The following is a 14775-nucleotide window of genomic DNA, read 5'->3' as shown; positions in this document are numbered from 1 at the left end:
GGTTTAAAACTACCATGCTTGGAATAGGGAGATGAGCAATGAAAAATTAATGAGAGAAATCTGACACTCTGAGTGTTTTCTGAAGAGTAAGCAATACTTAGGGAGAACGACTGGGGAAAAAATTCAGAAAAGCAAGAAACAAGCATCGGAAAACAGCAGAAAATTCAGTGTTTCAATACTATGTCAGTTTTATCATTGGATTGTCATATAGTGGCACATTTACCCAAATATTAAAGCTTAATACAAACAGCAGGGTAGGACAGTAGAAATGATATAATATCACAATTTATTATTTGGCATAAATTTGCATGATTACTATTTATTACCATGAATATTCCGATTTAACATATCCTTGATAAAATTTATTATTACTTAGTAAAGAACAATTTTTAGAACACTAAAACTGCTTAAATTATTACAATTATTACAGGAAAAATATCATTCTTATATTCCCATACAAACATTTAACTCTGCTACACAACATTGGCCTTAATGAATTGCTAGAATATACAGCAAATATGCTATATTTACTTTACATATAATCAAAATTTGATGTATATTATGTGTGAAATTTGGGGGGAGAGGAACATATGATGAAACTTGAATTGTTTTAAAAGAAATCCTCTGTTTATTTATTTATTTTGCTCCGGACGCGCAGGCTCAGCGGCCATGGCTCACGGGCCCAGCCGCTCCGCGGCACGTGGGATCTCCCCCGACCGGGGCACGAACCCGTGTCCCCTGCATCGGCAGGCGGACTCTCAACCACTGCGCCACCAGGGAAGCCCAAATCCTCTGTTTAAAGTCTGAGTGAATGAACTTTAACATTCTTCAAACAACAAATAAAGTTTCATTAACAGAAACTTTACAAAGCATCAGTTACATGACAAATATTGTATTAGATGCTAACAACTTGCTACATTTCTTGATAAAAATTTGATGTTATAATTTGGGAGAGATAAGGTATGCTAGATATAGAAGATAAAAGTTTACTTCCTTGCTACTGGCTTAATAGCTGCTAGAACTATCAACTGGCAGAATATTAGTACACACAGGAATATGAAGCCTACAAATCTTTTAAGACAGTATATACAGATAGAACAATTATCACTTATCAGCTTAATGGCTCTTTAAAATTTGTACATAACCTATCATTTTACCCACTCCTATTAACATCCATCTAAGCAAGGTATAATACATAATTAGAAAGTGTAGGCAAGCCTTATATAAAAGCATAAGAATACTCTCTGAGATTGTTAAATACATTAAAAGATGATAGTTAATAAAGTAAATAAATCCCTTACTCTTCCATGTTGGTTAGAACACTCCACACAGCTGACTTGGATGTTTCCATGCTTAGCACCAGGAATGATCTGCACACATTCAAAGTCATTTGCCAAAATAACAATATCACAGCCCGATCCATATGCCTAAAAAGAAAAGTTTTACATTATGTAAGATATGTAATTTGTGAATTAGTTTATCTTAGTTTTTGCTGCTATTGCAAAGGATACTGTGACATATTTTACAAAAATAGTTAATGTAAGAATATTAAAAATGTCAATTTCCAAATCAGAACATTAAAAGTCACACCAAAAACATGGGGTGACGACACACCATGCATTATCATTCAACAACTGCTACTAACAGGAAAAGGGTTCTTCCAGGTCTTAAACACTATAGCCTCCATCCCCCATAAATCTTTTGGTTTAGAATTTCTCTCTGAAGCTCATCTCAGTAAACCCTAAAGAATAAAACCTCCACCTAAAAGTAATGAGGTATTGAAGGCTGCAATTGCATTCCCAGGGTTCAAACCAGGCTTGAGGAAGATCAAGATAGAAATCAGATGCATTTTCCAACACAATTCCACATGGCTTAAAGAGCTAGTTAAATAGACATGAACCCCTGAGGCAGAATTACACGCACTAAGGCAAACACTAAACAAACTCAACTGCCGAAGTGAATCCATGATGAAGCCAGCCTGCCTGCCCCCTCCCCTCAACCTTACCAGGCATGAGAGAAAGACAGAGAGACAGAGAGAGGACACCAATCCAAAGTGGTTAGACACACACACACGCTAAACAAAATAAAAAATAAACTGATTTATATAAAATGTGACAAGTATTTGGTCTGGAAAATAAAATGAAACACAAAGTCAAGTTCCTGGAAAATTCCCTTGTTCAAAAGAACTATAATGAGCAAAACTGCATATTTCTTCCTATTGCCACACTTCTTCTTGGTGTATGCTACTCCTGTTTTGCAACTTTGTGAATTTTATGATGACATAAGGGCCAGAGGGCGGGGACATTTTTCTTTTTCTTCCAAACTCAACTTATGGTTAAATATTTAAAACAACCTAACAATGTAATTCTCAAATGAAAAAGCCCCACAAAAAGCAACATAAAGTTTATGAGGTGATATTTTTTTCCCACTATTTCTACAGCCTTAAGCAATATGATCATGTCCTACAAAATACAGATATCCAGTAGCCAGGGCTGACATGTGATGACAGCTAAGCCAGTGAGGTCCACATATGGCTGGTAATGAAAAGAGGGAACTGAAGATAAAGACCAGAGAGGAAGACAGACACTACTTCTACTGGTCACTGAAACTTCCAGTGTTGCCAAAATCCTGCTCTAACTACTATAAACTATCTTCAACTCATGTGTTTGCACATACCAGAAAGTTCCCCAAATGAAAAACAAAGACGGAATTTTAAACAAAGGAACTATGGGGGAAAAAATCACTCCCAGGAGGAAATAACCACTTATACTTTCATAGAAAAAGCAGATTTGCTATGCTATGCATTCAAGAAAGGTAAACTGAATGGGAATCCTGAGTATAGGTAGAAAAAATGTTTGTGTCACCATGCTAACCTTTACACTTATATTATTAAAATAACAAAAATAATCTTACCCTTAAACATTTCACAATTTCCAAAGTACTTTATAGCATTATCTCAGCAAAGCAGATTGATGGTAAGAGCAAAACTTTACCTAGTTTGGAATCACCACACGTGGGGTTTTCAGTGTTGGTTCTGCAGTACTACAGGATCTTAAGCAAGTTACTTAAGCTCTCTGAGCAGTTCCTTGTGGTAGAATGGAAGAAATAATACTTATTTCTTAGGACAGAAAATCTATTTCCATAGTGCTTAGCACACGTCACTCATTAAAGACACAAAACAGTGCATGATGTCCCAAGTCTGGGCTAGCAACTGGGAATACAAAAACACAAGATGTGGTCCCAGTGAGTCTATTGGGGAGACAACCAAGTGAATCACCTATCACAACTAAATGACAAACTGCCATGAGACAGAGATATCTATAAGTTACCAGCAAAGACAAAAGGTACTCAATGAATGTTAAATCGGGACTTCCCTGGTGGCGCAGTGGTTAAGAATCTGCCTGCCTATGCAGGGGACCCGCGTTCGAGCCCTGGTCCGGGAAGATCCCACATGCCGCGGGGCAACTAAGCCCGTGCACCACAACTACTGAGCCTGCGTTCTAGAGCCTGCGAGCCACAACTACTGAGCTCATGCACCCCAACTACTGAAGCACACGTGCTGCAACTACTGAAGCCCATGCGCCTAGAGCCCGTGCTCTGCAACAAGAGAACCCACCGCAATGAGAAACCCGCACACCGCAACCAAGAGTAGCCCCCGCTCGCCGTAACTACAGAAGAGCCCACGCGCAGTGACGAAGACCCAAAGCAGCAAAAAAATAAGTAAATAAACATTAAATCACTCCCCCTTTCATCTTTGCAACAAACCTGAGAGGAAGAGAGTATCATTATCATTATATAAAGAAAGATTCAAGTTCATTTATTTGCCCAAGATTATACAGTTAGTAAGTGGAAAATGTTCAAACTCAGGTCCTTACAATTCTTATGTTCTTTTCCCCTACATTACATGACAAAGAGACATAAAATATTTCAGATAAGTATTAGCACACTTGCTTCTCTAAAGATGGGCCATCCCCAGCAACAGCTGCTCTAGACATAGGCTCTTACTGCTCAGCCACTGAAGAGGATTTTTACTCCTCCCTAGATAGCCATAATTGCCTGACCTTTGCCAGAGGACATGTACCATGCTCCTTAGAAGTAGAGAATCTTGCCATTTTTCTGAAATGCAATAGTTCTCAAACCTGGCTGCCTCAAAATCACCTAGGGAACTTGTTAAAAATACAAACTGAGTGGTCCCACCCCAGACTTACTAAATCAGGATCGTCATGGATAAAAGAATTTGGCAATATCTATCAAAATTTTAAATACAATATACCCTTTGATTGACAAGTCCCTATTTTCCTATAAGCATACTAGCAAAGCTTGCCAAAATACATAGAGAAGGATATTCACTGCCTCATTATTTTAAGCAGCAAAAACTGAAAATAATCATACCATCTATCAGTAGGGAAGTGGTTAAATAAGTTACTGAATATCCATCGAGTAGAATACTATGCAGTTACCAAAAGTTTAGAGACCACTGGTCTAAAATGGTCTCAAATCCCTTATCAAACTAGTAATTACCATCATAACAGAACAATCGTGCGTGGCACTAGCGTCCTGTGGAACCACACCTAGGCAATACCTACTCTTTTATATAGTATCCATGGTCACGGCTAGAACGGAACCCCATGAACTACTGCACACAGAGAGCTGGAAAAGAACAGAAGTTGAATAGTATTATTCTTCACCTTTGTCTAAAGAGTCTAAAATACACATAACCCCAAGTGTGCGAGAACAGGGGACTCATAATCAGTCAGTACTGAATCACATGCATTCTATAACTGAAGGCGCATAAGATTTTAATGATTTATATACATGTGTGTTTGTTTGTCTGGTTCCTACTACACTGAGAGGTCCATCAGAGCAAGGACCATGTTCTTGTTTACCACTCTAGTCCTAGCACCCAGCATGTGCACAGCCCTCAACAGATACAGATATCTGTATAACAAATAAACGATTCAAAGTCTTCCTAATTTCTGGCTCGTCTATGTACCTGGAAACTTGGTCAAAGAACGTGGAGTTCAGACAGTTGATATAAGCTAATAATTTAGCCAAGTTTATGATGGTAGCTATACAAAGAAAAAGAAAGATATTTTGGCTTATTTTCCAGTCTAACAGCGTCATGGATTTAGAAGACCTACCAGAAGAGAACCTATCAAAGCCTTCCTTAATAATTTACCATTTATTGAATACCCTTCTATGCTCAGGCAGTCTGCTAGGGTCTTTATGAATATCATATCTTCACAGGCCCCCTTGTAAAGGTGGAGAAACTGAGGTCCAGAAAGGATAAGTAACTCGCCCAAGTTCACAGAGTGAGGATTCATTTGCTTCATAGTAAAGCTCCTGCTCTTTCCATTGCATCACCCCAACTCCACTAAGATGTCTTATAAGCACTAAAAGGCCCATGCTCATATTTGTAATCCCAAGTATAATTTCCCACAGCATCTAGCTCAGAGTAAAGACCAGCAGCTGAGAAGGTTTATACAAAATCTATAATTACTCAAGAGACTTCCATTCTTTCCATTTTAGGTCAAAAGCAATTTGTTTCATTCCTCTTTTTCAGAATTCAGTTTTACCAGAGGAAAAGTTTATAGTGCAGAAGGAAAAGCAGGCGCTCACTGAGACTACAAGCAAATACTAAAATGATCCCAGAGAGTACAAGATATGGGCTTCTTTGTACTAGGTAAATAAACATCTCTGACTCGGCTGAGTATAAACTATCTATTCCACATGTGGTAGAGAAGCTACAGGATCACTACAGGGAAGCAGGGAAAAGGGCACTAAGCCCTTTCTGGAACAAATGGAACCCCTTAACCAAGTTCTTCCTTTGGGTTCCTAGGAGAACCACCCCTATGCCATAGCACCATACACCAGTGTCCTGCACTAATAACAGTACTGACGTATATAAAATATTTCTCAAAGTCAAGGATATGGTATTGGCCCAAACGCAAGATTCTTCTTCTAAGAATCTTAGAAAAACATCCTTTCCTTCTCTTCACGTGGGAGTTTCTTTTATGGAAGGACTGAACTGTCCTTATGATGAAGAATTAATAACTAGCTGACAGTTTATAACTAAGAGATAATTGTGTAGCACAAGTTCTAAAGGCAAGGACATGCTCTAACCCTCACTTGTTTTAACCTTACTTTTGGAGACTGAATCCATCCTGTCAGGAAAGAGAAAACTAGTCTCTACTTTGAGCACTGAAACTAAATTTCCAACCTGATTGAAGTTTTCAACCTGAGTCTAGTGGGTGTGAATCATAGATGGTTTCAGGAGGTCTCTGAAATCCTGGAAATTATATTTAAAACCATGTGAATGTTCTGGTTTTCACTGGGTCCGTAGATTTCATTAGTTTATGTCTTAAAGAATCTCTTCCTTAGACAAAGTGTGTTATCCCAAAATTATTATATGGGAGCTAAAAACCTGAGTATTTGTTATTACCAAGATTCTATGTTTTTATTTGTGAGATCCAAAATATCATTAGGAGAGCCCTGTCAATTAGCTGAGGCTGAAAAACAAGTGACCCTCTTCTTTTACCTTATTAAAATGTTACACTTGAAAAAAATTTAAGTATCATTTTCTAAAGCCATAAAATCCTCTGAATTAACACACTATCGTGACAATAATAAAAATACTGTTGCCTTCTCTAGAGGGTTCAATGTCATTCTGAACAATGATTAAGTGTAGCTGAATAGGCATAACACACTCAGTCTTCTCTAACCTCAGTTTAATATATACTAATTGCCTTGACTACATTATTTTCATAATGTAGTATTTCAAGTAAGTAATACTCATATCTCAAACACTGTTCTAATTTCTCAGATTTCCCTTAAGTCTTAGATAAATTAAAGTGTAAAGTAAAGAAAAAAATTTTGGGGGGGGGGGGGGGCACGCCTTGCAGCTTATGGGATCTTAGTTTCCCTACCAGGGACTGAACCCAGGCCCTGAGCAGTGAAAGTGCCGAGTCCTAACCACTGGACCACCATGGAATTCCCAATTTTAAAAAATTTATTCTTCCTATTTTTTTAAACATCTTTGTTGGAGTATAATTGCTTTACAATGTGGTGTTAGTTTCTGCTGTATAATGAAGTTAATCAGCTATACATATATCCCCATATCCCCTCCCTCTTGCATCTCCCTCCCACCCTTCCTATCCCACTCCCCTAGGTGGTCACAAAGCACCAAGTCGATCTCCCTATGCTATGTAGCTGCTTCCCACTAGCTATCTATTTTACATTTGGTAGTGTATATATGCTACTCTGTCACTTCATCCCAGCTTACCCTTCCCCCTCCCCATGTCCTCAAGTCCATTCTCTACATCTGAGTTTTTATTCCTGTCTTGCCCCTAGGTTCATCAGAGCCTTTTTTTTGAGATTCCATATATATGTTAGCATACGGTATTTGTTTTTCTCTTTCTGACTTACTTCACTCTGTGTGACAGACTCTAGGTCGATCCACCTCATTACAAATAACTCAATTTCTTTTCTTTTTATGGCTGAGTAATAAATCTTACACAAACATGACCTTTCCTATAAGAATACAGACTATGAATACATTATACTGGCATTTTCTATGGAGTAGTTGGATGCTTTAACAACATGGGAGTTACAGGGTCAAAGTTTGAGATCAGTGACAACTGTTGACAGATGTGTCTAAATTTTAAAAAGAATAGCACTGATGAATCAAGAGGTACTAAGCCTGTTGAAAGGTTTCACTAACTTAACAAGGTGTTATAGTCTCATTTAACAAGAATACTCTACCAAGAGTGCTACTGTTAAACTCCCGCCTCCCCCTGAGAGTTTTGATTCATATAAATATAAGGCACATGCTAGTAAAAGCTAGAAAAATAATTGCAAGAAAGAGGTGCCATTTATTGAAAGCCTGCTGGGTACAAGTACTGTACTATGCATTCCACATTCCTAGTCTTTCCTTCAAGACTGCAGTTAACCTAGAAGTTGGTTATTAATCCCACTTTAATATAAAGAAATGGAAGTTCATATGATTTAATCAAAGTCCTAAGTCACAAGGCAAACACATACTGGCATGCAAATTTAGACCTTTTTACACTGTTTTATACACTTCAGTGATGACCATCTTCTATCATATTGTTTTCTAGTGCTTAAATTTTTGTTCATCTTCTTGGTTAATTACATAAATTCATATATATTCTTCATTTCTGCTGTGATTTCTGCTCTATAAACAAACAAAAAACTAAAGAGAATACAGGGTTGTCTGGGCTTTCGTGATTACTTGGTTGTACCAAGTCACCTTCAGGAAATAGTCTTAAGAGGTCAGTGTTGACCTATGAAAAAATTTTACAACCAAGAAAACAACGCACAGATTAACAAAAATTTCTCAAGAAAACATCCTTTCCCTCTCTTCATTTTAGTCACCTAGTTAAAACCCTAACTGCTTATGATACTCACAGAATTAAAATTTAACTTCTAAAATGGATAAATAAGTTTCCTTATTGAATGCTGAATGGATCCCTTATTAAGCTAGAACTTTCAAATAGTACTTATCCATTAAAGCTAAATAAACCACTTAAAGTGTTTTATGCTTTCAATGACAAAATATTCTTTTTTATAGAGAGAATAACACATGTACTAAATTTTAAAACTATATAGGAAAATTAAGTCACCTTCTTAGCCTTGACCGTCCCCACTCATAGCCAAGGAGGAATCACTTAACAGTTACCTATGAACTCTTCCTGAAATGTTTAGTGTACATACAAGTGTATCTACATATAAATCTTTCTTTTTAACATAAAGGGATTATGCTATACACAATTCTGCAACTTCTTGTCCACTTACTTAACAATATATCTTGAAAACTTTCCAAATCCCACAAAAGGAATTACTTCATTCTTCTTTTTTTTTTTTTTTTTTTTTTTTTGCGGTAAGTGGGCCTCTCATTGCTGTGGCCTCTCCCATTGTGGAGCACAGGCTCCGGACGCACAGGCTCAGAGGCCATGGCTCACGGGCCTAGCCGCTCCATGGCTCACGGGCCTAGCTGCTCCATGGCATGTGGGATCTTCCCGGACCGGGGCACGAACCCGTGTCCCCTGCATTTGCAGGCGGACTCCCAACCACTGCGCCACCAGGGAAGCCCCCATCCTTCTTAATAGTTGCATAGTATTCCATTTTGTGGCTTTGCCATAATTAATTTAGGTTGTTTCCAGTCTTTTACTGTTGCAAAAAGTGTTTCAATGAACATCTTCATGTAAATGATACTATGCATATGTATGGAAATATACCCATAAAATAAATTCTAAGGCATTATTTGCTGCGTCAGTGATTAGAATTAATAACTAAAGCAGGGTTTCCCTGGTGGCACAGTGGTTGAGAGTCCGCCTGCCGTTGCAGGGGACACGGGTTTGTGCCCCGGTCCCGGAAGATCCCACATGCCGCGGAGCGGCTGGGCCTGTGAGCCATGTCCACTGAGCCTGCGCGTCCGGAGCCTCAACGGGAAAGGCCACAACAGTGAGAGGCCGGCGTACGGCTAAAAAAAAACTAAAGCAGACCGCCCTTCAAAAAAATCATACTCCCCAGATATAAAAAAAGTACCTGTTTGTCCACTTCATCACTAATCCTGATCATTATCAAATGTTTTAATCTTTCTAATCCAACAAAACCTGGCATCTACTTGTTTTAATTTGTATTTTTATTAGGAACATCTTTTCATATATTTATCAGCCATTTGTATTTCTTTCTCTTCAAACTGACTATTCCTGTTACTGGTCCATTTATTTTTCTGGTTTTTTTTTTTTTGCCACACAGCGCAGCTTGTGAGATCTTAGTTCCCCGACCAGGGATGGAACCTGGGCCCCTGACAGTGGAAGTGGGGAGTCCTAAGCACTGGACTGCCAGGGAACTCCCACTGGTCCATTTCTTAACTAAGTCTTTAGTACTGTTGTTCTCAGTGATTTATAAGAGCTCTTCATAGAACTTATCCTTTGTCATACGTAGCTAACGAATTCTTTTTTTTTTTTTAACAAAATACCTGAGCTGAAGACATATGAAGGTGCAAACATATCAAAGAAAACATTTTCTTAATTGAGATAGTATATTAATATAATACACAATTCCAATTTTTAAAATTTTATAAACAGATCATAAGAAGCCACTGACTATTTTAAAACCTAATTTATGGCTTACCAGGAAACCATAGACTTATGCATAAAAAATACACATTCTGGACTTAATGAGAGTTCTCAAAATGAAATTTAAGTCTACAAAATGAGTACTTTTTTTTTTTTTTTTTTTTTGGCTGCGCTGGGTCTTAGTTGCAGCACGCGGGATCTTAGTGGTGGCATGCATGTGGGATCCAGTTCCCCGACCAGGTATCAAACCCTGGCCCCCTACATTGGGAGCACAGAGTCTTACCCACTGGACAACCAGGGAAGTCCCTATGAGTACTTATTATCAGCAATATATTCAATCAGCCTCACCTGTCTTCCTATAAGTTTCTACACCTAAAGTCAAACCCTTACCATTATCAATTACTGCCTACCACCACCCCCCAAAATAAATAAGCCTCCTGTCATTCAGATACAAGTCTAAACTAGAGTTAGAAAAGGGCGAGACGGTAGTATTTGAAAAGAAGCTCTTCCTTCCACACTAGTAAGAACACATTTTACTGAGATGATTCAATCATTCCAACAGTTTGAAGTTCATTCAACAATGCTGAATGAGCAAAATAAATGAGAAAGAAACTATATATTAAAATAAACAAAACAAAGAAAAACTAAATATTATGCAAAAAGCTCAGACTAAGCCAATGATGTGTGAAGCAACATTGGAAATAATCTACTATGACTACTTGTGTGGTAACCAAAGGGACTGTTCCTCTTAGAAACAACGCACACCAGGAAATGCAAAATTAGCAGGCTACTTATAAGTAACAGTAGAAGAAAGCAAAGCTGCAAGCAGTATGCTAAGTGATACATAAGACAAAGATTAATAGCATGTAAAAACAAAAATTTATGGCCAGAAAAAAGGAAGAAAAGAAAATTGAAGAAAATACTACATATTTGTGATTAAGGGGTAAGAGACAAAATGATTTTTGTTTTAATTTCTTCCTAACAACCCCAGAGAAGCAAGTGATCTGAAAGTAGAACTTTCTCTAATTAAAATTAAAACATTAAATTTAAACAAGAATTGTTTTTAATATTAGTCAAAAGCTAGCCAATTTTGATAATTTACTAACAAGATGGACCTATAAAAAAACTTCTAAATACTAAGATAAAAAGAAACAGACACCTGTAGTCCAAACTAAGCCTATTTCTATACCCTTGAACCAAGAACAAACATGTTTTTTTAATTTACTGATACTAGTACCATCTGAAAGGAAAATGAGACCTTGAAAAGAAAAATATGCCATAATTAATTAATTAATTCTAATTAACCATTACAAAACCAGCTCTATCTTCCACTTGCCTGCATTCTCATTAAAAGGTAGGTCTGGAAATAAAACCCAAAAATTATCTTCTCTTATAAATAACTATTTTATGTCAGTGCTAAGAATAAACCATTCAAAGTATTAATTATCAAAAATGTATAAAGGAAATCATAGTAATACTGGTAACAATAAGCCCCATGGACTGGCCAGCAGGTATAAAAACTAGGAGTCACCTTTCAGCCTCAAAGTTGTTCTCTAAAGCTTACAGTATAAAATAATTTGCCTCATAGAGAATACTGAAGTAAGATACTACTTTTTAAAACTGCTACGTCTAAAGAAATAAAATGAGCTTTTTTGGACATTAAATTATCAGAAATAGAGAAAATAAGTACCTAATATCTTGTTCCTTAATTTGTTCTTAATACATTTTCCATCTGAAAGGATTTTAAAGTTAATAGTATATTATGTAGCAATATTAATATGTAATGTTTATGACAACCTTCAATTATTTTGTTAACTACTGGCCATTTCCAGAAAATCATTTAATCTAAATGTTGATATTTTGAGGGAGATGGTCCTGACAGTGTTCAAAAAAATATTTCCCAAATAATATGATTAAACTATTAAATTGTAATTAAACTTCCAATCCTGCAGTATGATGGAAAGAGTACATTCTTGAGAATCTAGAGGTACTAACACTGACTATAACAATGGGCAAATCACAGTCTCTCTACAGATAATTCCTTAATCAGTCAAACGAAAGATTGTGACTAGATCACTTCTGAGACCCCTTTCAACTTCTAAACTGTGATTCTGTTAAGTGTACACAAATTTGCTTCAAAAAGTCTTGATAAAAAGATTAAATAATCCAGTGTACACTATTTTACATAGAACCCCAGCTAAATGTTTTACATCTTGTGACTCTTTCCCCTACTCAAAGCTGACAGGAGGCAAGGATGGGTCCAGAATAATGACCAGTGGCTAATAGCTGAAAAAGATGAGCTATGCCGAAGTCTGTTCTGGGGAATTTAAACCAGAAAACCCAGAGTTAGCAGGGAGAGTTGAGCTGAAAAGTCATACATATTCAGGGATAAGGCAGCCATTAAGAACCATGTGCAATTTGAAACTGAAATCACCAGTTTGAGAAGCAAATGGATCAGATATCCGAAAATAAGAAAGAACTCACAAGAAAACATGTATGCAAAATCTCTAAGAAAACGCGGTTTATTCTACCAGCTTTTTAGTTCTAATCACGCTGAAGCTCAGGTGCCCTTCCTTGATGATTCATTGTGTATACTGAAATAAACCTTGTTTTTACTTCAGTTCATCTGTCCCTTGCCCTGACTAGAACCGAAACTGGTACGAAGACTGGGGATATTCAGAGCAGGGCTTCAAGGAAAATATGGAATTGTCCATGATATTAGAGCAGCAGCAATGAGGATACTAGGATAGAAAGCTGGCAAAAAAAATATGTATAATAAAGTTACAGTTACTAAAGTAGTCATCTGTGATCCCGTGGGACCCAGAATATGTACTAGAGAAAGGCTTTTGGAGCACTAAATAGCCGAATGTACTTTTTTCAGCTTTGAAGAATGAACAGCAAAAAGCAATGAGCAAGAGTATGGTGCACCTAATATGAATTAAAAGACTGCAAAGAGATTTAAGTACTTTGATTCATTATGTCTATTTCTAGGACTCTATCCTGAGAAAACATTCAGATGTGCAAACAAACATTACAACTAGGACCGAGATGTTTACTGCAGCATTATTTAAAGTAATAAAAAAAAAATGGAAACAACCTAAACATCCCGTAATAGAAAAATTATAGTTATCACGTCAAGTGTATTGTCCATCAGACTCGCAGACGTTTCTAGGCGTTTCAGCCTGGGCAGACAACGTGACCAACACTCACCGCATACAACTGATTGGACCAGGGTGACACCTGATTCCAAAGGCCAAGAATTTAATACCAAAAGAACCTAGGGGTAAGACAGGAATAAAGACACAGACCTACTGGAGAACGGACTTGAGGATATGGGGAGGGGGAAGGGTGAGCTGTGACAAAGCGAGAGAGAGGCATAGACATATATACACTACCAAACGTAAGGTAGATAGCTAGTGGGAAGCAGCCGCATAGCACAGGGATATCAGCTCAGTGCTTTGTGATCACCTGGAGGGGTGGGATAGAGAGGGTGGGAGGGAGGGAGACACAAGAGGGAAGAGACATGGGGATATATGTACATGTATAACTGATTCATTTTGTTATAAAGCAGAGACTAACACACCATTGTAAAGCAATTATACCCCAATAAAGATGTTAAAAAAAAAAAAAAGCTACAGGCTGGCCAGCAACCCATGATGTGGCCTGGCTTCAAAAAGGTGAGCTGGGTCAGATTCCACTTTCTGGATATTCAAGGAAATACCAAGAAATGTAGCAGGTAGTAATAGGCAGTAAAGCCAAAAGGACTTTATGTACAGACTTTATGTACACAGAGGCCAGGGCGGTCCCTGCGATCCTCATGCAAGCCAGTTTTAATGGATCCAACACAGGGAGAGGTTGAGATATTATGACAGGAACAGCCACACAGTCCAACACAGACAGAGTAACCAGTCCCCCGAGCCGACCAAGTTCCTGATATCTGAGGCCCAGTTGTACTACGTACGACTTGTGTTAGAAGATTCTTGGAAGAGTTGTCTTGTCGACTGAAAAAAATTACACAGCCTAAACGTTGAGAATTATATTTTATTTGGCGGACTTTCTGAGGACTTCAAGGCCAGGAGGCAGCCTCTCAGGTAGTTCTGAGGGACTGCTCTGAAGAGGTAAGGGAGAAGCCAGGATATATAGGAGTTTTGCAACAAAGACCACATAGTCGCAACGCAAGATTACTGTTAACCAAAGAAAACCAGACATCTCAAGTGAATGAATTTAGCACTTTTCTTCGTACGGGAAGATGCAAGAGTCTGGGCTCACTGAAATCATTGCTTTGATATGCACCTTAGCTATCTAGGACCAGTATTCTTCCCCATCCTGAGTCTCCTCAGGGTGCACCTTTGGGGGTGACTGCAGCGGCTGACAGCTTGACAGCAGGCAGCCCATTCACCTCTGTCCTGTGCTCCTTCAGGGCTCACGGGGTGGGGGTGGGGGGATGCAGCATCCTTTGTTTACTGCAGCATCCTTTGTTTACTGATATGGCAGGCCACAGTTTTCCCTCGCAGTCTTCTACTCCTCTTCTGTATTCTCATAATTCCCCATTGCTTAAGGTAATTTGTTCCTTGTACCATTTAAGTCTCAACAAATATTCACAGCGGGGATGACTGTGGGGATTCAAGTCAACAAACGTCTACTGAGCAGTTAGCGTGGACCAGGCACACAG

The 14775-nt window shown here is 38.1% G+C and overlaps 1 protein-coding gene across 4 annotated transcripts in view; it reads right to left on the bottom strand.

Annotated features, from left to right (window-relative positions):
- Positions 1–14775, bottom strand: part of DMXL2 (Dmx like 2) — a 178388-nt gene that overhangs the window by 141546 nt on the left and 22067 nt on the right. For all 4 annotated transcript variants that reach the window (XR_004348327.1, XM_032621915.1, XM_032621919.1 and 1 more), the window contains exon 2: positions 1302–1427. Coding sequence is in view for 2 of the 4 variants with exons in the window: in XM_032621915.1 (XP_032477806.1) it covers positions 1302–1427 (126 nt within the window). In the remaining 2 variants the exon portion in view is untranslated. The remainder of the gene's footprint in view (positions 1–1301; positions 1428–14775) is intronic.

This window comes from Phocoena sinus, chromosome 2 (genome assembly GCF_008692025.1).
Source record: "Phocoena sinus isolate mPhoSin1 chromosome 2, mPhoSin1.pri, whole genome shotgun sequence".
NCBI classification, from domain to species: Eukaryota; Metazoa; Chordata; class Mammalia; order Artiodactyla; family Phocoenidae; genus Phocoena; species Phocoena sinus.
Note: the sequence above shows the minus strand (reverse complement) of the source record. Positions and strands in the feature narration are given on the sequence as shown.